General features: G+C 45.1%; 1 protein-coding gene across 1 annotated transcript in view; it reads left to right on the top strand.

Annotated features, from left to right (window-relative positions):
- The window catches only part of zswim5 (zinc finger, SWIM-type containing 5), a 105,958-nt gene extending 81,708 nt beyond the window's left edge, over positions 1 to 24,250 (top strand). Inside the window, 10 exon segments of the mRNA XM_080779218.1 lie at positions 308 to 445; positions 5,228 to 5,379; positions 5,934 to 6,036; positions 7,297 to 7,432; positions 10,084 to 10,241; positions 11,263 to 11,426; positions 13,014 to 13,095; positions 13,912 to 14,072; positions 14,074 to 14,316; positions 17,660 to 24,250. Of these exon segments, the coding sequence (XP_080635344.1) occupies positions 308 to 445; positions 5,228 to 5,379; positions 5,934 to 6,036; positions 7,297 to 7,432; positions 10,084 to 10,241; positions 11,263 to 11,426; positions 13,014 to 13,095; positions 13,912 to 14,072; positions 14,074 to 14,316; positions 17,660 to 18,118 (1,796 nt within the window). The 3' untranslated portion in view covers positions 18,119 to 24,250.
- Positions 24,251 to 24,557: the final 307 nt, after the last annotated feature.

The raw sequence follows: 24,557 nt of genomic DNA, 5'->3' as shown, positions 1-24,557 counted from the left end.
CAAGTCGCGGGGCGTTCTGAGGGGCGTGGCTACCGTTACAGTCAATGACCGGGAGCCACCCCCCCCCGTTCGAGTCAAAATAAAAAACCAACGAAGAAGAAGGGGGGGGAAGTCCCGCCTCGTTTTCTGGGCCAGCCAATGGGCCAGCTGGGCCCAAACGGATCTAGAATGATGTCGATTTACAACTCACGGACTGACTGGCTTCATCTATTTTACGTCCATATCAGACCCGGCGAACGCTTTGTCCATATTTATTTCACAGTCCATGGTTTTAACCCTCTCTCTCTCTCTCTCTCTCTCTCTCCAGATCTGCTCCAGCGAGGGGTCACGTCCACCACCAACCTGGAGGGCTGGGTGGGTCACCCTCTGGACCCCATCGGCTGTCTGTTCACCACGCTGACCGAGACCTGCCGCATCGAAGAGGAAAACGCCATGGACCTGGGAGGTACGGCCATATAATGACCTGCTTTTTTACTGTTTCATGTTTTTCTGGAAAAAGGTGCATCTTTAGGAAAGACAAAGAAGAAGAAGAAGGCACTACCATACCATACCATCTTTATTTCTATAGCACATTTAAATAACAACAAGTTGTACCAAAGTGCTTTACAATAAAATAATAAAAGTCATTTCATTTAAAAACAAACAACATACAGTACACACAGTGTCACTTTCAACATCAAAAGCTCACACTATGCTTGGAAAAGCCAAAGAATAAAAATATGTCTTGAGGCGTGATTTAAACACCTGAAGAGTATGGGGGCTTGTCTTATGTGCAGAGGCAGCTCATTCCAGAGTTTGGGAGCTGCCACTGCAAAAGCCCGGTTCCCTCTGAGCTTCAGCCTTTGATTTAGGCACCACCAGGAGAAGCTGGTCAGACGACCTGAGGGTCCTTGTGGGAACATACGGTATGAGTAGTTCAGAGAGATACGCTGTCAGACACTCTTTATTAGGTCGATGTTTCGGTGGTCTAAGAAGCGACCGGAACGTCTTTCAAAAGATACCCTTTTTAATATTCTATTGCCCTACGCACCTGTCACCACCAACCAGCCTTTTGAGGTGTGCATCTGCCTTTTGCTTTACGGTTTCATGCATTCTGTCTCGTCACTGGAGGTGAGACATCAGTAGAATAACAGCAGCGTTTTATTAGTGTGGTATGTCTTCAGCCACAAAGCAGAACAAATAAGATTGTCTGGATTTTTTTGTAAAACTTCAAAAGGTTCACAACAACCGAGATGTGATTAAATTGTGTTTATTTCTTTATTTTGCCCGTCTTGTGGACCCGGCCTTAAGGGTTCATTATATAATCTTTACCTCTGGGATTGCGCTAAATGCCTAAATTGTAATCGTGTAAACTGTGTAAAATCTCAAATCTCGCTCCGAAACGTAATCCCTGCGTGACGTTTAACTCCGTCGCTAACGGCTAGTCGTAGCATATTGGCCCCTGATCACCAGAGGTGAGCGGGGGGGGACATCAGAGGTGAGCGGGGGGGACATCAGAGGGCCCTAGGAGCCCAGAGAGTGACTGGACAGACAGACAAACAGGCTCCGTGTTGTTATTAAATCCAGCAAAAACCTCTCGGAGCTATTGTTGTGCTGCAGGCGGCCATAAACCATACCCCCAGCATGAATGGATGGGGCCTGGTCCTTTACACCACACTGGGGAGAGAGAGAGAGAGAGAGAGAATGACAGATGCGTGTGTGTGTGTGTGTGTGTGTGTGTGTGTGCGCGTGCGTGCGTGCGCGCGTGCGTGCGTGCGTGCGTGCGTGCGTGCGTAACACATATACAATCCATCACCATTTTCCATTGGAGAGCCAGCCCAGGGCCTTGGTTTAGTGTTCTGCCTCAGAACGCAGCAGCAGAAAACAGAAAGCTGAAAACAGAATAAGGGGCTGGGGTCTGTTGGGGTCTTTGGCTATTGTTTGCGGACCACAGGGAACCATTGTTCAGGCCCGAACAATGACCGCTGGCCTGGCACACTCATTGGTTTGTGTACAACGCTGTTGTCAGAGAGAGAGAGAGAGAGAGAGAGAGAGAGAGAAATGATAGTCCTCCCATGACGTGTTGTTTGGGGACCAGAGGGTGGAATGGACAGTGTACAGTACAACACAGTGATGATAGCTGGTGTTCATTTTGACTATTAAGACCTGAGGCCCATATTGTACAACATTTTGTGTCTTCTAAATCCTATAACAAATGTTATTGTTTATCTGTCACACTGCGTTGCCCTGCTGTGTACAGTACAGGCAAAACATGTGTATCTGTCACACTGTGTTGCCCTGCTGTGTATACAGTACAGGCAAAACATGCCACGGTACGTCTGCCGTTTTGGAAGGCTTCAGAAGGCATTTTGTAGAATTGGCATCAGGTCTTAATCCACTCTGGACGGGGGGGGGGGATCCCTTTTGGTGTTTTAAAGCATTGTGTTATACTTTAGCTATTGGAAAATAGCAGATCTACAAGCTCATAGCGCGGCACCGAGTGCCGCGCTATGAGCTTGTAGATCTGGCACCGAGTGCCGCGCTACGAGCTTGTATGTCTGCTATTTTTGAAAAATCGCGAGAATGTGGCGCAAATCTTTGAATATATATTCTTTCAGAGCGAATGTTTTTAACTCAAATCTTTGCTTCTTGGGGGGGGGGGGGGGGGGTCCCTGGAACAACATATTTTCAGATGGGGGTCGGTGGCCATGCAATTACATATATTTTTGGGGTCCTTGACATAAAATATTGAGCACCACTGGTATAGAAACATTGGGGTATTTCAGAAAACTGTCAGGATTTAGAAGACTTGTCAGACTTGTCATGTGTTTTGTGTCAGAACCAACACTGTGAACGTTCCTAAACGAAGCCTGTGTTTTGTGTCAGAACCAACACTGTGAACGTTCCTAAACGAAGCATGTGTTTTGTGTCAGAACCAACACTGTGAACGTTCCTAAACGAAGCATGTGTTTTGTGTCAAAATCAACACTGTGTAACGTACCTAAACGAAGCCTGTGTTTTGTGTCAGAATCCACACTGCGAACGTTCCTAAACGAAGCCTGTGTTTTGTGTCAGAACCAACACTGGTAACGTTCCTAAACGAAGCATGTGTTTTGTGTCAGAACAAACACTGTGTACGTTCCTAAACGAAGCCTGTGTTTTGTGTCAGAACCAACACTGTGAACGTTCCTAAACGAAGCATGTGTTTTGTGTCAGAACCAACACTGTGTAACGTTCCTAAACGAAGCCTGTGTTTTGTGTCAGAACCAACACTGGTAACGTTCCTAAACGAAGCATGTGTTTTGTGTCAGAACAAACACTGTGTACGTTCCTAAACGAAGCCTGTGTTTTGTGTCAGAACCAACACTGTGAACGTTCCTAAACGAAGCATGTGTTTTGTGTCAGAACCAACACTGTGTAACGTTCCTAAACAAAGCCTGTGTTTTGTGTCAGAACCAACACTGTGAACGTTCCTAAACGAAGCATGTGTTTTGTGTCAGAACCAACACTGTGTAATGTTCCTAAACGAAGCCTGTGTTTTGTGTCAGAACCAACACTGTGTAACGTTCCTAAACGAAGCCTGTGTTTTGTGTCAGAACCAACACTGTGAACGTTCCTAAACGAAGCCTGTGTTTTGTGTCAGAACCAACACTGTGAACGTTCCTAAACGAAGCATGTGTTTTGTGTCAGAACCAACACTGTGAACGTTCCTAAACGAAGCATGCGTTTTGTGTCAGAACCAACACTGTGTACGTTTACCTAAACGAAGCATGTATTTTGGGTCAGAACCAACACTGTGAACGTTCCTAAACGAAGCCTGTGTTTTGTGTCAGAACCAACACTGTGTAACGTTCCTAAACGAAGCCTGTGTTTTGTGTCAGAACAAACACTGTGAACGTTCCTAAACGAAGCCTGTGTTTTGTGTCAGAACAAACACTGTGAACGTTTACCTAAACGAAGCCTGTGTTTTGTGTCAGAACCAACACTGTGAACGTTCCTAAACGAAGCATGTGTTTTGTGTCAGAACCAACACTGTGTAACGTTCCTAAACGAAGCCTGTGTTTTGTGTCAGAACCAACACTGTGTAACGTTCCTAAACGAAGCCTGTGTTTTGTGTCAGAACCAACACTGTGTAACGTTCCTAAACGAAGCCTGTGTTTTGTGTCAGAACCAACACTGTGTAACGTTTACCTAAACGAAGCCTGTGTTTTGTGTCAGAACCAACACTGTGTACGTTCCTAAACGAAGCATGCATTTTGTGTCAGAACCAACACTGTGTAACGTTCCTAAACGAAGCCTGTGTTTTGTGTCAGAACCAACACTGTGAACGTTCCTAAACGAAGCATGTGTTTTGTGTCAGAACCAACACTGTGAACGTTCCTAAACGAAGCATGTGTTTTGTGTCAAAATCAACACTGTGTAACGTACCTAAACGAAGCCTGTGTTTTGTGTCAGAATCCACACTGCGAACGTTCCTAAACGAAGCCTGTGTTTTGTGTCAGAACCAACACTGGTAACGTTCCTAAACGAAGCATGTGTTTTGTGTCAGAACAAACACTGTGTAACGTTTACCTAAACGAAGCCTGTGTTTTGTGTCAGAACCAACACTGTGAACGTTTACCTAAACGAAGCCTGTGTTTTGTGTCAGAACCAACACTGTGTAACGTTTACCTAAACGAAGCCTGTGTTTTGTGTCAGAACCAACACTGTGAACGTTTACCTAAACGAAGCCTGTGTTTTGTGTCAGAACCAACACTGTGTAACGTTTACCTAAACGAAGCCTGTGTTTTGTGTCAGAACCAACACTGTGTAACGTTTACCTAAACGAAGCCTGTGTTTTGTGTCAGAACCAACACTGTGTAACGTTTACCTAAACGAAGCCTGTGTTTTGCCTCAGAACCAACACTGTGTAACGTTTACCTAAACGAAGCCTGTGTTTTGTGTCAGAACCAACACTGAGTACGTTCCTAAACGAAGCCTGTGTTTTGCGTCAGAACCAACACTGTGTAACGTTTACCTAAACGAAGCCTGTGTTTTGCGTCAGAACCAACACTGTGTAACGTTTACCTAAACGAAGCCTGTGTTTTGTGTCAGAACCAACACTGTGAACGTTCCTAAACGAAGCCTGTGTTTTGCGTCAGAACCAACACTGTGTAATGTTTACCTAAACGAAGCCTGTGTTTTGCGTCAGAACCAACACTGTGTAACGTTTACCTAAACGAAGCCTGTGTTTTGTCGTCCTGCCCAGAGGGGGACCCCCGGCCCCCGTCCTACCACCACGTCCCGGTTTGGGGCAGTACCGACGGAGGGGAGTCGTACCTGGCGCTGGCCCTGGAGGTGGCGCTGATGGGCATGGGCCAGCAGAGGATGATGCCGGAGGGCCTCTACGCCCAGGATAAGGTGACAATTTACTGTTTTCTTCACATTTAACCACAACAAAATAATGTAAATACATATGTTTGTACGCTCTCAGACTTACAAATCGGTTCGTCTGTGTTTGATGGAATGGAAATGTGTGTCCTTTCTTTTTTTTTCCCAAGGAAATGAAGAAAACCGTATATTTTGAGAAGAAAGCAATACTTTTTTTTCTTTCTTTTTTTTACATAATAGGTAGTTAAACAACTAGTTGACTAGTAAACTAGTTAACTAGTAAAAATGCCCGGCCTAGAACATACGTGACACATCAATGTCCATGAACTGCACCAGTACCACACACACTAGACACAGAGGCTTGTCTGAGGCATGAAAACACATTAGCTGAGTGAGAGCCCTTTATCCTCCAGCGTGTTGCCTTTCTCATCTAAGTTCACAAACTAAAACCAGGTTTCGAGACGGTGTGACTGAAGGAGCCTCTGGGCTCTATATAGTCTCATCCTGTGGTCCAGTCAGTGTCTTTTTTTTAGCTGTTTTAACACCGAACTCTGCTATTGTGGTGTTTTTTGTCGTGAACGCAGGTGTGCCGCAACGAGGAGCAGATCGTCGCCAAGCTGCAGGAGTTGGAGTTGGACGACATCCTGGTTCAGACCCTGAGGAAACAGGCCATCCAGCTTCTGGAAGGTACGTGACGTTTATACCATTTAGGGAAACACGGAAGTTAAATGACTGCCGCCGAAGCGAAAACGGACTTACGTGGCCCGGTTAAGACTGATATGAGGTCTTCTTCTTCGAGGGGTGGCTGGCATCTCCCTTAGAGATAGGGTATGAGAACTGAAGTTCAGTCACGCAAGAGAGAGACTCTTGAGTAGAGACGCCTGGTATAAGGAGCCGGCTTAGGTGGTTCTCGGGGCATCTGGTTAGGATGCCTCTCGGGGTGTCTCCCTATAGGGAGGTCGTCGCGGCACTTGTTTGTTTGACTCAGAGTTTGTGAACTCTCTTTTTTTTCCTGAGTTTTTTTTTAGTGTTAGTTTGCATTTATCGTCCTTTAAACTTTATCATACATTTCTTTTCTTTTTTTTAAACATCTGTTTATTATGATTTTTGGCATAGAAGCATTTCAGTAATGATTAACCATAAAATTACAGATCGGACAAAAAATAGCAAAAAACATACAAACAAGAGACTTACAATAAATGGAGACAAAACATAACTCAAAGAAAAAGACAAAAACAATCAAATAATAACTGACAAGGCTGACGACTACACGGCACTCCGAGGACAGAGACAACATCACTATCAATTCTAAAAAAACCATTTCTGATATGAAAAAGAAGACATATGCATACATGTGTACCCTCATAGATAATACAAACATACATACACTACAGTATACACATATCAAACATTAATTAGATGACATTACGGGGCAGAACAACATTGAATTACACCACTTCAGTCCAATTCTAACAAGCATCTCAATAATGGGCGACCAGGTTTTTAGATAAAGGTGTTCCCTTTTCGACAAGGTGTCATACATTTCTATACAAGCTCTATAAATGCCACATCGTGGACATTCCACGTGACAGCAGGGACAAATTAGCCATTGGGCCAGTGGGGCCGTGGCCCAGGGGCCCTTGGCTCTCAGGGGCCCTTCTGGGAAATTGGACCGCGCAGTACTAGGTTTGACACCCTGAAAAGGGTTCCTGGGGCCCTTCATTGGCCATTGATTTAGTTAAATTTCGGTCAAAAACATGATAAAAACACGGAAAAACACAAAAAGCACGCGCGCTATGGGGGCCCTGCAAAAATGACCGGCCCAGGGGCCCTCATGGGGGTTAATCCGTCCCTGCGCGACAGCAACAACACGTTTATATCTTTCTCCGGTTGCTTCTGTCGGACCGTTCTATAACACCTTCCCTCCCCTCCCCTCCCCCCATACAGCGGGCCCGTTCAGCGGTCTGGGAGAGGTGATCCACAGGGAGAGCGTTCCCATGCACACCTTCGCCAAGTACCTGTTCACCGCCGTGCTTCCGCACGACGCAGACCTGGCGTACAAGCTGGCCCTGCGCGCCATGAGGTGAGACAGCACGCAGCACGTTATTACGGTCACGATCTACACCCGTTTTTATACACCATCGTACACCATCAATGTGTACATGTCATGATCTCACAGAGCTTGTGTACATTTGATATTTTGTTTGTTCAAAAAAAAGGTTTTAATGAAAAGGGTATGTCCGCGCACAATATAGTTCTGCTCCCCGTCTTTTTTATTTCAACCTAAATACAACAACGTTTCGCCCCCCCCCCCCCCGGACTTTCTAAAGTCTTCATTCAGTCATTTTTTTGGGTCCAGCACCGTATTCTGAAACTGGGATGTGCATATCGTTTTCCTTCCTTTAATGAAAACGGTGTCACAAAAGGCGCTACTGTGCGCGTCCTGTCCTGCTGTGCAGGACGCTGGCTGGTGGTGGATCAGAAATGTGACAGAGTACATTGGTTTTGAGACACAAGGGGGGGCCATGGTCATTTTTCAGTTTTTCTTTTTTTTTACATATTATGAAACTACATAATGTAAAGCTTTCATATGATGTATTGTTCATTGAAAACTGTAAATACAGAGACATTTTTTTGCAATGTAATTGCAACGATTTAATGACACAAAAAAAATACTTTCTGTTGGAATAAAAAACCTTCTTTAACATTCCAACTGTTAATGTGGATAAAAACGAAAACCACCAAAAAGAAAGAACATTTTGTATTTTGGTCAATTGTGGAGTTTCATTAGCGCCGACCTGTGTCTGAAACCACTGAGAGGGGTCACAAATGTGGGTACGGGAGATAGATGGGACCGGAGGCTCTTATTCAGATCTACAGTAGGCCTACTGTACCTACAGTAGGTACAGTAGGTCCTTGAAACGTTGCCACCGATAAAGAAAAAAATAAAAAACCCCAGGATGGAACTATTTAAGCAGCTGTCTCTGGTGTGCGGATTTTTGTTATTGTTTCATGAAAGGGGTTTTTTTTTTAACCTCAGGAACATCTCGGGTAGCTTTGAAAACAAACTCCCTTTTAATGTTGTTATGGTTATGAAAAGGAAGGAGGGGGGGGGGGGGGGGGGGGGTGGGATGGGATGCCATCTGTAGCAGATGCCAAGCTGTCAGATTTGAACTTGAACTCATTTGAACCTGAAACCGAATAGGTAGTTAGAAAGTATGCTTTCAAAGTAGCCTCTCACGAGTCGGTTATGAGTGTGCCGTTATGAGTGTACCGTTATGAGTGTACTGTTATGAGTGTACTGTTATGAGTGTACCGTTATGAGTGTACCGTTACGAGTGTACCGGCTTTACGACCGCATGTTGGAAAGTGTTCAAGATACTCAGAAAAGGAAAGGCAAGCCAGTCTGTTTCTAATGGAATGGACTATGTTATATTGTGCTGGCATGCTTTTCTACAAAGCAATGACACAGTTTTGAACATAATAACTGCAGACCATCTCATTTAAGCGATGCCGTTTTATTCTCTGGAGCAGCAGGTTCGGCGATCCAGTGTGACTTTTTGTATAGCGCATGTATATTTATAACAAGCAAGTTAATTATGAGAGTCATTAACTATTACACACACACACACACACACACACACACACTGGGGTCTTTAAATGTTACACGCAAACGCACATTGATTACATTTTAAGTTCAACTATCTCAAACACGTACTGTACGCGCGACCGTATTTCTCTGCTGACTCGTCTGCGTCGGTGGTGTTGTAACGCGGCTCGTTGAATGGTTCTGTACTGCAGAAGTGACCGGAACCGGAGCGTATCGGGGGAATTTTCTTTTTTTTTTGTTGTATATTATATTTATGGAACATAGCCTACTGTGAAGTTGTTCGCCTAACTTTGCTAATGCAAGGAAAACATGCACATAATTACTACAGTATGATACTCTTTTTCTACTCTTTGTTTGCTCTCTTTTTTTTTGCACTCTATATTCTATCCTTGTTGGCTTGTTGGTTGTTGTTATGCTATCTATGCTATCTGTGAAGTCAAACAAAGATAACTTTTACTCTTGTGTACCTGTACACAAGATAGAACAATAACCCATTTTGGCCTGACGTCGAAATAACGAAAAAACGTTTGCTCTGAAAGAATATATATTCAAAGATTTGTGCCACATTTTTACGATTTTTCAAAAAATTGCAGACCTATAAGCTTGTAGATCTGCTATTTTTCAATAGCTAAGGTATATAACATAATGCTTATAGTTAAAACACCAAAAGGGGTTCCCGCCCAGAATGGGATAATAAAGCACAACCTTGAACCTTGCAGTAGGTCTCCTCCCCCCCTGGGGGTCTCCTCCCCACTCCCCACCGCTCCGCTCCACTCCTCCATGTCAAACAGTGCATTAACCCATTCTGAACGGGAACCCCTTTTGGTGTTAGCATCCTGTCATGCTTTAGCTATTGAAAAATAGCAGATCTACAAGCTCATAGCGCGCCACCGAGTGGCGCGCTATGAGCTTGTAGGTCTGCTATTTTTGAAAAATCGAAGAACGACTGACATTTTTTTAATCTGATCTCGGGTCAGAATGGGTTAATCAGACCAGTGTGTGTCCAGTGGAAACCTCGTATGAATCTGATCTCAGGTCAGAATGGGTTAAATAGTTCTGGACGTATTCATTAATTAAACGGTGCATCCTGTGCCCTCCTCCTCCTCCTCCTCTTGTCCATCCAGGCTGCCGGTGCTGGAGTCGTCGGGGGTCTCGGGGGACATGGGTCACCCTCACCACGGCATCTCCATCGTGCCCTCCAGGTTCCCCCGCTGGTTCACCCTGGGCCATCTGGAGTCGCAGCAGTGTGAGCTGGCCTCCACCATGCTCACCGCCGCAAAAGGTTAGCACGCACACGCACACACACACACACACACACACATCCACCATGCTCACCGCCGCTAAAGGTACACGCACACACACACACACATCCACCATGCTCACCGCTGCTAAAGGTTAGCACGCACGCACGCACACACACACACACACACACACACACATCCACCATGCTCACCGCTGCTAAAGGTACACGCGCACACACACACACATCCACCATGCTCACCGCCGCTAAAGGTTAGCACGCACGCACACACACACACATCCACCATGCTCACCGCTGCTAAAGGTACACACGCGCACACACAGTCACACACACATCCACCATGCTCACCGCTGCTAAAGGTACACACGCGCACACACAGTCACACACACATCCACCATGCTGACCGCCGCTAAAGGTACACGCACGCACACACACATCCACCATGCTCACCGCTGCTAAAGGTACACACGCACACACTGACAGTCTGACACTGAAAAGCATGTTCTGTGCATCTTGACTGTGCGTCGATCTATTATCGACATGGGGTTTAGGGCAAGGGGTGTGCAACTGGCGGCCCCCCACCTTCACTTAATGTGGCCCTCAGGGTTATAATGTCAGAATACTGATATAATATCAGTTTCAGCTTGTTTACTAATTCCACAACATGCAAACATGACACCGCTTTAATGACTTCAGTCTAAATTAGTATAGCTAAACACGAGTATAATTAAAGGCATTTGAAATTACATTAATTTTCAGGATTCCAATTCAAAAATAGCAAAAAAGAAATTAAAGATTTCAATTTGATTATAGCACAAATAGTCGTTTTGAGCTTGTAGATCGGCTATTTTTTGCTACGACAGTAATATATATGGCCCTAAACCTAGAGAGTGAGTGTGGAAATATAGTGGCCCTCTGCATAGTCAAAGTTGCCCCACCCCTGGTTTAGGGCTTAATCTGGTGCATTGTGACTGATGGTTGGTGTCTGTGGTCCTGATGGTTGGTGTCTGTGGTCCTGATGGTTGGTGTCTGTGGTCCTCAGGAGACATGCTGAGGCTGCGGACGGTGCTGGAGGCCATCCAGAAGAACATCCACTCGTCCTCGCTCATCTTCAAACTGGCCCAGGACGCCTTCAAGATCGCCACGCCGGCCGACAACCCCCCCGACATCACCCTGCTCAACGTGGCGCTGGAGCTGGGTCTGCAGGTATGCACGGTCGCGTGTGTCTGTGCGCGTGTGTGTGCGTGCGCGCGCGTGTGTGTGTGTGTGTGTGTGTGCGTGTGTGCGTGCGTGCGTGCGCGTGTTTATGGCCGCACGTGTGTTGGTTTGTGTGTGCGTGCATGCGAGAGAAAGAAAATGGGAGCGTAAGCTGATTTTTGTTTGTTTGTTTGTTTTTGTTTTGTTTTGACCGTGCCACCACAATTTTCATGAATCATTTTTTTTACCGCGAGGGAATCGGGGTGCTTGTTAGCAAAGAAAACCGTGGCAGCCCACTTTCTTTGAACTTTTGTAATTGTTTGAAAGTTTATAGCCACAAATAAACAGAGGGAAAACCGTGACGTATGGATGTTGACAGAAGATCGACCACACATATTCAACCCCGGTTCTGTAATCACGGGAGGACGGGATGACTGTAATCGAGGAATAACTCACTTATTGTCTGGCTATTTAAAGCCTGCGGTGGCGCGCGCGTGGGGCGTGGGTGTTGTTTTCACTGTCGGCTGCCATTAATTGGAGCAGATGTTTGTGTCAGACTTTAAATGTCAGTCAGTCAGGTGTTAACTAGCTGTTTTACGTTCAGTCAGTTGGATTCCATAGAAGCAAGCACCTCCATCTCTTCTTAATTCTTGTTCTTATATATGTATGTATGTGTATGTATGTAATGAGAAATATACATGCATTGTGTAGGTTCAAAATAAAGATCACATTTTATGGAAGCACAGCCAAAGTAGTATCTTCCGATCTAGATTGCCCACTTTGGGTTATTATCTTAAGATTAGAGCATTTGCTGAACAGAAGAGCGACCACGATATTGGTTATCAATATGTGCAGCAGAAGCATCTTCCATATAATCCTGTACGGGTCTTCTGGGATATTTCATATAAAAGCTAAGGTTAACCCATTTAGATAAATAGTTTCTAAATAGACAATATTCTGAAAAACCTTATGTTTCCATGTCAGTCGTTCTCAAAGTATTTCATGTCAAGGACTCCCAAAGATATATGTAATGAAAATATGTAGTTCCAAGGGACCTCTCGGAAGCTTAAGATTTGAGTTAAAAGGACACTAGGACGTGTTGTACATCTCCTCGCAATCCATCGGTTGGATTATAGCTATGACGTTTCCACACGTGGTGCGGGTCTGAATGCGTGTGTAAATTGTGAGACTTGCGGCACACGTTGAACCAACTCGAGTTTAGTTTGTTTTCTCATTTTAACCCATTCTGAACGGGAACCCGTTCTGTGTTAGCATCATGTTATGCTTTAGCTATTTAAAAATAGCAGATCTACAAGCTCTACGAGCTTGTAGGTCTGCTATTTTTGAAAAATCGAAGAACGACTGACATTTTTCAGAATCTGATCTCAGGTCAGAATGGGTTAATCAGACCAGTGTGTGTCCAGTGGAAACCTCGTATGAATCTGATCTCAGGTCAGAATGGGTTAACGTGATCCTTCTTCGCAACGTCGCTGTCGGGCAGAAACCTTGATTCATCTTTCCATTAATTAAACATTTAGCTTTCATTTACCGTCCACAACTGATCAAATACCTGTGTGTGTGTGTGTACGTGTGTAGGTAATGAGGATGACTCTTTCCACACTCAACTGGAGAAGAAGAGAGATGGTTCGCTGGCTGGTTACCTGTGCTACTGAAGTCGGTATGTATCAAACCATTTGTACACTCTCTCTTCTCCTCAGCCCTCTCCTCTCATCTCATCTCAACAGATAAAAACTAGACTGTTAGTGTTATAGGCAGGGACTAGTGGAGAAGCAATTTGGGTACACCCATTGGCAAAACAAAGGAAAAACAGTGGAGAAGACTACTAAACTAAAAGACAAGTCATTTTATTTTTTGGTTTGCGCTCTGCTGTTGCGCTTCGAACACGGCAGACGTACGAGCTCACAATGCGCGGTTGAACTGAAGCGACATTGATTAATTCCAAATATTATCAACATATTCTGAGGCACCTTGGACCTGTGTCAAGGCGCCCTAACTTAGAGAAGGCATCTATCTCCCTTAGAGATAGGGTGAGAAGTTCAGTCACGTGAGAGAGAGACTCTGTGTAGAGTCGCTGCTTCTTCGCCTGTTAAGGAGCCAGCTTAGGTGGTTCGGGGCATCTGGTTAGGATGCCTCTCGGGCGTCTCCCTATAGGGAGGTCCTCGAGGCACGTCCCACGGGGAGGAGGAGACCCCCGGGGCAGACCAAGGCGCAGTTGGAGGAAACACATCGACTCACTGGCCTTGGAACGTCTCGGGATCCCCCCCCCAGGAGGAAGTCACTAATGTTGCTCTGCAGAGGGAAGTCTGGCAACACTCTGGTGGAGCTGTTGCCCCCCGCGACCCGACTACGGATAAGCGGTTGAAGATGGATTGGACTGTAATAAAGGCTTTCCTCCCCCTGTCTCGTCCCTTAGGGCTGCGTGCGTTGTCCACCTCTAATAAAGGGTTTCTCTCCTCTCCCGTTCCCCTTATAGGGCTGCGTGCGCTGGTGAGCATCCTCCAGAGCTGGTACACGCTGTTCACGCCCACCGAGGCCACCAGCATCGTGGCGGCCACCGTCATGTCCCACAACACCATCCTGCGCCTCTCGCTGGACTACCCGCAGCGCGAGGAGCTGGCCAGCTGCGCGCGCACCCCTGGCGCTGCAGTGCGCCATGAAGGACCCGCAGAACTGCGCGCTGTCGGCGCTCACGCTCTGCGAGAAGGACCACATCGCCTTCGAGACGGCCTACCAGATCGTGATCGACGCCGCCTCCACGGGCATGACCTACTCGCAGCTGTTCACCATCGCCCGCTACATGGAGCACCGCGGCTACCCGCTGCGCTCCTTCAAGCTGGCCTCGCTGGCCATGACGCACCTCAACCTGGCCTACAACCAGGTAGGTCTTTAATACCATGAAACACACCTGAACCTGGCCTACAACCAGGTAGGTCTTTAATACCATGAAACACACCTGAACCTGGCCTACAACCAGGTAGGTCTTTAATACCATGAAACACACCTGAACCTGGCCTACAACCAGGTAGGTCTTTAATACCATGAAACACACCTGAACCTGGCCTACAACCAGGTAGGTCTTTAATACCATGAAACACACCTGAACCTGGCCTACAACCAGGTAGGTCTTTAATACCATGAAACACACCTGAACCTGGCCTACAACCAGGTAGGTCTTTAATACCATGAAACACACCTGAACCTGGCCTACAACCAGGTAGGTCTTTAATACCATGACGCACCTCAACCTGGCCTACAACCAGGTAGGTCTTTTAACCCATTCTGACCTGAGATCAGATTCATACGAGGTTTCCACTGGACACACACTGGTCTGATTAACCCATTCTGACCTGAGATCAGATTCTAAAAATGTCAGTGATTCTTCGATTTTTCAAAAATAGCAGATCTACAAGCTCGTAGCGCGCCACCGAGTGGCGCGCTACGAGCTTGTAGATCTGCTATTTTTCAATAGCTAAAGCATAACATAGTGCTAACACCAAAATGGGTTCCCGTTCAGAATGGGTTAACCCATTTAGAGATTTTAGTTAAAAACGTTTGCTCTGAAAGAAGAAATATTCAAAGATTTGCACCACATTTTCACGATTTTTCAAAAATAGCAGACACCGAGTGGCTGATGTTGTCATTCTCATACGTGAGGAGACGGTTAGTTTTTTCTATTCTAAAAATACGGCATATAAGCTCTGATGTATGTCCATGTACGTCCAGTGTTTTTACACTAGATAACCTTTGATTCACTGTTTAACCCTCAGCCATATATTGATTGATTGATTGAATCATAGACATGACATGAAGAACAACAACAAAATTCAATATATGGAATATATTATATATATATGGAAACACGCGGAGTCGATTCTACAGCATGTTTCCCAGTGTTGGGCAAGTTACTTTTAAAAAGTAAAGAATTATAGTTATCGTTACTTATCTAAAAAAGTAATTTGTTACTTTACTTTAAATTATGAAAGTAACTACTTTACTTTACTTTACAAAATAATAGTATAAAAAACGATTTAAAAGAAGGTTTTTGGTTCTGTCGCACAGTAAGAGAAAAGACAACTCCCTCCTAACATTATGAAATGTAGTGGAACAATAAAACATGCTCAGACATTTTGACAGGCATCTCTATTGTAGCCTCAACTTCATTTTATTTTTTTATAATAATCACAAAAAAAAATGAGTCCATATATCTGCAGTGATAGAGAGATATTCTAATTCATCAAATGTATTTTTGAGCTCATCTTCCATTTTAGAATGTTCACTGTTCAGGTATTTGGAAAATGTATTTCTGCACATTGGCCCTCATGCTTTCACTGGTATTTTGCTGACCAAGGAACAGACTCCACCGTTGAGAGGGGAAGCATTTCCTCAACAACATCATTTTGTCAAGTTGACTCTTGGTGACATCATGCTACTGTGGCCATTTAAAATCGATATTTCCAACCCACAAACCATCCGATCTCGCCGTTATCCGCATTTGCCATTGTAGCGTGTGGTAATAATGTCCGTTCAACCGGAGTTTTCTGTGTATGCGTTACAAGGGTTTTTGTGTGTCTGTGTCATAGACTGTAGGTCTGTACTGTTTACCTACAGGCATAAGAAAAGACCCGCCCTACTCTGTCTCTGATTGGCTTACCCTGAAATCTGGCCCTACGTTAGCCAATCAATGACCTCTTCTGCGACGTGCTTTGTTCACGTTAGGGTGTTAAGCCAATAGCCATGTGGGCTCAGAGGCTAGTATGAGAGGCAGAGCACAAACGAAACTGTCAACACAGAGAGCGCTCTCTCTCTCTCTCTCAGCAGCAGTCAGCACAGAGACGCCTGTACGACAGTCTGACTCACGGAGCGAAGTTGACATAATAACGCCATAACGCGGTTAACACACGCACAGTAACTATAACGCCATTTTGGGACTTTCAATGAGGAGTCGCTATGTTTTCATTTTCACGGACACCCATGTGACCATCACCCATGTGACCATCACCCATGTGACCATCAGTCCATCACCCATGTGACCATCAACGATTTTGGGATCAATCGTAGTGGACATAAATATTCTGTGACTACGTAAAAGGTAAGAAGAAAACCCTGAAAATCACTGACTGGCACCGGGTGAATTAATACTTTTGGGCGATTTTTCTTTTTGTACACGGTCCACGGACTCCTCACGTATTACGATCACAATATCAGTCACCAGAGCCAATCACATGGGTGTTTGATGAGTCCAACAGCCAATCACACGGGTGTCACAATCCAACATGAATTCGATGAATAAAGCGATTCATATAACCATCCCATCATGTGGTGGAGTGGGGTGGGGTGGCCGGATAGGGAACCGCAAGGTTGCCAGTTCGAACCCTGTGGGCTCCCCCTGCCAGAGGTAGTGTCGAAGTGTCCTTGAGCAAGACACTGAACCCCTAATAATTGCTCCCGATGTGCTGGTTGGTATACCTTGCATGGTTTCCTCCGGGCATCGGTGTATGAATGTGTGTGTGTGAATGTGTGAGTGAATGTATAATGCACAATCTCTGTAAAGCACCTTGGATAAATTCACTATATAAAATGCATTTACGCATTTACCATCGCCACTAATCTACGAATCCATTTTTATCTTCCGTCCTCCTCCCACCCCTCCTCCTCCTCCCACCCCACCTCCTCCTCCTCCCCCTTCTCCTCCTCCTCCTCCCACCCCACCTCCTCCTCCTCCCCCTCCTCCTCCTCCTCCTCCCACCCCCCTCCTCCTTCTCCTCCTCCTCCCCCCCCCCCCCCTCCTCCTCCTCCCCCCCCCCTCACCCCCCCTCCTCCTTCTCCTCCTCCTCCCCCTCCTCCTCCTCCTCCCCCTTCTCCTCCTCCTCCCACCCCTCCTCCTCCCCCTCCTCCTCCTCCTCCTTCTCCCCCTCCTCCTCCTCCTCCTCCTTCTCCTCCTCCTCCCCCTCCTCCTCCTCCTCTCCCCCCCCCACCCCTCCTCCTCCTTCTCCCCCTCCTCCTCCTCCTTCTCCTCCACCTCCCACCCCTCCTCCTCCTCTCCCCCACCCCGCACCCCTCCTCCTCCTTCTCCCACCCCTCCTCCTCCTCTCCCCCCCCCACCCCTCCTCCTCCTTCTCCCACCCCTCCTCCTCCTCTCCCCCCCCCCCCCCCTCCTCCTCCTTCTCCCACCCCTCCTCCTCCTCCTCCTCCCACCCCCCCCCCCTCCCCCCACTATACAGGACACCCACCCGGCCATCAACGACGTGCTCTGGGCGTGCGCGCTCTCGCACTCGCTGGGCAAGAACGAGCTGGCCGCCATCATCCCCCTGGTGGTGAAGAGCGTGCACTGCGCCACGGTGCTCTCGGACATCCTCCGCCGCTGCACCGTGACGGCGCCCGGCCTGGCGGGCATCCCCGGCCGCCGCAACTCGGGCAAGCTCATGTCCACGGACAAGGCGCCGCTGCGGCAGCTGCTGGACGCCACCGTCTCGGCGTACATCAACACCACGCACTCGCGGCTCACGCACATCTCGCCGCGGCACTACGGCGAGTTCATCGAGTTCCTCAGCAAGGCGCGCGAGACCTTCCTGCTGGCGCAGGACGGCCACATCCAGTTCGCCCAGTTCATAGACAACCTGAAGCAGATCTACAAGGGCAAGAAGAAGCTCATGATGCTGGTCAGGGAACGCTTCGGTTGACCGCCCGCCGCCCGCTCCGCCGCCGCCCCGGCCGCGGCCCCCCCCCCCCGACTTCACTTCCTGACTGTACCCCCTCCTCCTCCTCCTCTTAGCCTGGGCAGCGTTCCGTTTATCGGGCGGGTTTATATGATCCAGGGGATCGGGAGCGCATGGTAACTTTATTTATACGCCATGCTTGTAGTCCGATGATTTTGTAGTCATCTGGCCAGGAAAAAACCACAAGGTGGAATCAGTGCTATATGCAGAAACGAATAGTTTTCATAAACCTCATGGGGGGCCCATCATGCCTGGTTTAGCCCAGGGGAGGGGGCTGGTGTTGGAACAGTGTCTTGACTTGTCTTCAGTGCGGTTGGGTGCATAATTCCCCACGAAAATCCTTTAGGTTTAGGTTATACTTCGGTTTAGGTTTAGGTATACTTCTTATTCCTGCCTTGTTGGTTTCCTGCCTGATGATGACTACAAATCAGTGACTACAAACATGGCGTAAAGTTACCATCCGCTCCAGACCCGGTTGGTTAACGCGGCGATTTTTGGAACACAGAACCAGGCTTTTCCTCCGATAGGTGGAAAGCCTGGTGGTGACGCGAGGTTACCCCTCCTCCTCCCTCCCTCCCTCGCAGGGGGCGGAGCTTCTTCTAGGGAACTAGTTTGACTTGTTTCTATTTAAGTTACGTTCTTCTGCTTTTTCGTTTTTTTTTTTTTTCATCTCACGTTTTGTCGCGAGTCGGGAGAGTCTTATGTTGTTTCTTTAGTTTTTTTTTGTTTCTCCGACATGAACCAGGAAGTGTTCACGGCGACATTCATGAGACAGTGAAAAGAGGAAATGGCTTAAACTGTGTAAAGAAAAAGAGAAAGAAAGAAAGGACGACGAAAAGAAGAAAAAAAAGTTTGAAGCTTTTTTTTCTCTCTCCTTAAACGGTGAAGTTAAAAAAAAACAATAATTAAAAGATTGTGAAGAAAAAAAAACTAAACCTTTTTTTTTTAAGCGGCACATAAAGTTTATGGAGATAAAAAAAAAACAAATATGATTTTATTTTTTTGATTTGTTTTGTTATCGGGTACTTCTAACACTTTGGAGCCAGGGCTATGCTTTCTGCGGAGAGTTGTTGAGAGGGAGTGGAGAGTAAAAATATGTCATTCCAAAAACACAAAAAAACCCACAAACAAACAACAGCAATGAGGTCACAAAAGAGTGAGTGAGACTATAGATTCTACGAAATGTCTTCTATCTAAATCATGACAGTTTTCTGAAAAACCCCATGTTTCTATGTCAGTGGTTCTCAAACATTTCCATGTCAAGGACCCCCAGAACTATGTAATCTGATGCAATATTCACATTTTGTTGACAAAAAAGAAAAAAAAAATACCAAAATGGCTCTTAACTAAAATGTTAAAACGTTCATAAATATGCATTCAGACAGAAAGACTAAAAACCAAATCTAAATCGGCTGCTGAAATTCATACAATAGCTATGATTGGTATATAATTAATACAATAATCTCATGAACATTGACATGACTACGACAACCCATGCGGGTCACCGTTTACCACAGCACCACTACTTTGCTTTGTATGTTATAAAGACTCTCTCCTGAAGCCTGATTTAGTTTGCGAAGCAAAATTAGACGGATCTCTGCTTATACCGGACCCATTGTTCCACTCAAATACTCCTCTATCGGCACTGCCTGTCACTAAAACAGTTTTTTAAACCCGTTTAAACGATTCTACAAATGCCTTCTATATGAATCCTGACAGTTTTCTGGAAAAAAAAACCCATGTCAGTGGGTCTGAAAATTTTTCATGTCAAGGGACCCCCAAAAATATGTAATTGGCCGTCGAACCCCCCCATCTGAAAATATGTAGATTTGCGCTACACATTTTCACATTTTCAAAAAAATAGCAGATGTACAAGCCTGTAGAGTGGCAGCGAGTGTCGCGCCACGAGCTTGTAGATCTGCTATTTTTTCAACAGCTAAAGCATAACATAATGCTTAAAAAAAAAAAACACCAAAAGGGGATTCCCACCCAGAATGGGTTAACGGGTGATTTTTGGCTACCTGTGAATGCTATTGGTTCTGCTGTCTATATGGACTGTGAAGTCGAGTGGCCTCGTGTCTGACTCGTGACTTTCAGATAATAACAACAAAACAAAGACGGTATATTTCATGGGCTTATGATAACATGCTGTGAGACCACACGTGCATTCTTGGTGGCGCGGGACGGATTTTCTTTTAAACGACTGTTGTTCATGCAATACAGACGGCATATCCACGTTTCTCTCAACCCATTTTGGGCGGGAACCCCTTTTGGTGTTAGCATTATGCTATGCTTTAGCTATTGAAAAATAGCAGATCTACAAGCTCATAGCGCGGCACCGAGTGGCGCTGCTACGAGCTTGTAGGTCTGCTTTTTTTTTTTTAAACCGAAGAACCACTGACATAGAAACATAGCTTTTTCAGAAAACTGTCAGGATTTAGAAGACATTTATAGAATCGTTCCCAGGTCAGAATGGGTTCACCCAAAATGGCAAAGTGTTTAATTTTATTTCTTTTTCATATAAAAATGGCAGTAATGCATTACATCGAGAGCCTCTAGTGAAATAGGACTAAAATGTCATCGTTAAAGCACTTCACACATTATACCTCCTCCGTGCGTTCTGCCTGCTTCAGCATTTTATTTATTGATCCTTTCTTTTGTAGAGACTTTGTACGACCGAGTATGATTTACTGACACACGTGAACAGGATTATATATCGATAACCACTTCAACCCCACACTGTCCATATTCTGGGCGCGTTTGGTCGAAGATATAGCAGATCGACACGGACGGATATTTTCAGCGGAAGATATTTAGAGGGAATCGAGGAGGGGCCTAGTATACACCCCTGTGGGACTCCGGGTTTAAGTGGTTATTTATACACAAAGGATATGAGTCAACCTATAATTGATGGGAACGATTTTTTGATGGGAAGAAACATTGTTTTTTTTGGACAGCAAACATTTCCGTGTCTGCTTTTTTGACATTCCATGAGAGCTATACCTTCTTCGCCCACCGGGGGGTAGTCGGTCGGTCACAAACTTTGAGCCTTTATCTTTTTTTTTTCTTTTTTTAATTTTTTTTTTAGATCCGAAGAAAAACTGATAGAAGAACGAAAAATAAAGATCGAGCAAAAGCAAGAAAAGAGGCTAAACTCAGTTCTCAGGGAAATCACTTAAAGAAACAAAAAACAAAAAAGTAGTAGCATTTAAGATATTGTAAATATGAAAGTGTCAATTCAGAAAATTGTAAAGTTATAATTATTTATGATAAGTATGTAATTTGTTTTCCCTTTTTTTTTTTTTTTTTTGCTTTTTTTGCTTTGTATTGTTCCGTTTTTTTTTTTTGGGATACTTGAATTGATTTTTTGTTCTGGGCGGGGAATGTGACGTTGTCGTTTTTTTTGTAAGATGAAAGACTTCAAGGCATTTCTCAGGTGCTCCTAATGTACATTTCTTTCGGTTTTGTTTGTTTTGCTATTACCGCTATTATAGTTATTTGTATGGTTATAATTTGTATGTTTAAAAAAAATTGTTTTTGTTTTTTGTTTTTTCAAAAGAAAAAAAAATGTTTTCTAAAAGGAAGCATGTTATTTGGAGTTGAGGAAAAATAAATAAAGAAGGCATTCATTTGTAAAAACGGATACTACAACCTGACTATGCAGAACCACTCGAAGGTCGTGTCACCTCTTACAGCCTCCCCCACACACCCCACACACACACACACACACACACAAGAGACCTAGAAAAGGGAGGAACTATAAAGAGAGGGGGACGGACGGAGAGGACGGAACCACTATTTAAAAAGAGGGGGACGTAAAAAGACGAGACACGGCATGCTTGTATTTTTCTGGACAATGCGCAGTAGCCAGCCTGCATCGTTACCGCTGCATCGTTTAGAAGGGAAAAAAGAGGGGGAAAAAAACACAAAAAAAGAAAGGAGGAAAAAAAAATCTTAATATTTGGAAAATGGTGGAAGATGCCTTTTTTTCTGACCGATCAATGTACAAAGTTTAGTTTGACTCTTTTTTTTTTTCTTTGTTTATTTTTTTTTATTTTTATTGGGACTTAAAGCCTATAGTGTCTTCTCTCAAAGTCCAAGTGTCCTCTTCTGGCGACAAACATCCGACCGCGGCGTGGCGCCCGACCCACGAACTAAAGGACTTGTTTTTTACATCCTGTACACCATCTCTACCCACTCCCCATCCACTCAACTGCTTTGTCTTATCCCATTCTGACCTGAGATCAGATTCTAAAAAAATGTCTCCTACATCCTGACAGTTTTCTGAAAAAGCCTATGTTTCTATGTCAGTCGTTCTTCGATTTTTCTAAAATAGCAGACCTACAAGCTTGTAGATCTGCTATTTTTCAATAGCTAAAGCATAGCAATAACACCAAAAGGGGTTCCCACCCAAAATGGGTTATACTCACCAAGATGATTTATCAAATATCTTCTACATTCCCTTTTTTTTTTTTTAACCTCCAGGATTTTAAAACCCATTTAGACCTGAGGCCGATTAAAAAAAAAAAAAAAAAAGTCTTCTGAATGTTTCTATGTCAGTGGTGCAGAATTATCTGTATCTGTTGTTTAAAAAAACTTTTGTCGGGTAAAATCGCAGATCTACAAGCTCAAGCTATGAGCTTGTAGATCTGCTATTTCTCAATGGGTAAGGTGGTTAAAAGCTATATAATGTGACACAGATGCGTCCTCGGGTCCAAATGGGTTATCCTGATTGGCATTACAAAGACAACCACCCCAACCCCCACCCCCTCCAATTAACCTGATGGCATTACAAAGACAACCACCCCCCCCCCAAACCCCCGCCCCATTATTACAAAGAGAACCCAAACTCTATGACTTCTTGCTCTTCACTTTTTTCCTCTCTCTCTCTCTCTCTGTCACTTCTCTGTGTCTCTCGCTCTCTGAAGTTCACCCAAAAAAAAAATGCAATTCGTTTTCTCCTCAATCAATTCCACACCCAAATGAAGCCTTGAATTCATGTGCATTCATTCAGTTTCTGTCGCATTCCTATATAAGCCAATAGTTTGATGTGTTTCCATATGGTGTACCCCCCTCGGTAGAGTATAGCCGCTTGGTAACCGGAAGGTTCCCTGTTCGAAACCTGCAGGCTCCCCCCAGCGTTGGTGTCAAAGAGCAAGTCCTTGAGCAAGACGCTGAACCTCCTAATTGCTCCTGGTGTGCTGGTTGGTGCCTTGCATGGTTTCCTGCACTGTGTGTGTGTGTGTGTGTGTGTGTGTGTGTGTGTGTGAATGTGGTGGCGGTGGCTCAGGGGTAGAGTGGCCGGATGCCGGTAACCACTAACCACAAGGTTGCTAGTTTGAACCCTGTGGGCCCCCCCCCAGAGTTAGTGTCAAAGTGTCCTTGAGCAAGACCCTGAACCTCCTAATTGCTCCTGGTGTGCTGGCTGGTTTCCTTGCATGGTTTCCTCCGGCATCTGTGTATGAATGCGTGTGTGTGTGTGTGCGTGTGTGTGTGTGTGTGTGTGTGTGTGTGCGTGTGTGTGAATGTAATGCACAATCTGTGTAAAGCGCCTTGGATAAAGGCGCTATATATAAATGCACCATTTACCATTTTAACCACCGACTGCTGCAGGTCGTCAAATGATGGGCATGAATTCAAGGCGTCATGGAGTGAGTAATGGATAGGGCGATATAGGGGGAAAGGGGGTGTACTGTCCCTTTAGCCCCGTCAGCCACGTCCTTTAGATCGGTAGAGGGAAGCATAATCTCTCCCGTAGTTCACCAGTACTGTTTCCGCATCTCATTTATTACCCCCCCCTCGTTCTTTTATTTGATCGTTTCTAACTTAAGGGAAAATTTGAAAGTGTTTGTTGCCTCCTTGTGCTACTGATTATTAAAAAAAAAAAAGGTATTCCCAGTATTTGTTGCCACAGAAGTATGATAGCTCATCATCAAACACTTTTTCTTTTTTTGTTTTTGTTTCGTGCTACACTTCTTGAGCTATACTGTCTATAAAGCGAAAATTTATTACTTATTTATGTAAAACGCTACTACCATTTTATATTGATTTGTGTTGGAATCTCAGTGCTTTTCTATGAATAAAGTGTGAAACACGTTGAAGTCCTATCTCCGCCATTTATACTCCATGGGCTGCAGGCGTTGTCCAGGGTCCCACGACCGGTCAAGCAGTGTCGATTTCTTCGACTAATACTATGACGAAAAATGTTCATCGATTATACCTTTTTTTCCACAGATGAAAACGAAATGGAAAATAAGCTACGATGACTAAAGCTTCATTCACACCAAAGAAGCTATAGCTTCTGCTTTAGCTTCGTGGTCCCATGTTAACTCTATGCAGAGCAGCTTCTGCGTTTAAAGCTTGGAATGAACAGCTTTTTTAAAGATTTAGATTTAGATTTAGA

The sequence above is a fragment of the Protomyctophum bolini genome, assembly GCF_963924005.1.
Source record: "Protomyctophum bolini genome assembly, chromosome: 12".
Lineage (NCBI taxonomy): Eukaryota > Metazoa > Chordata > Actinopteri > Myctophiformes > Myctophidae > Protomyctophum > Protomyctophum bolini.
Note: the sequence above shows the minus strand (reverse complement) of the source record. Positions and strands in the feature narration are given on the sequence as shown.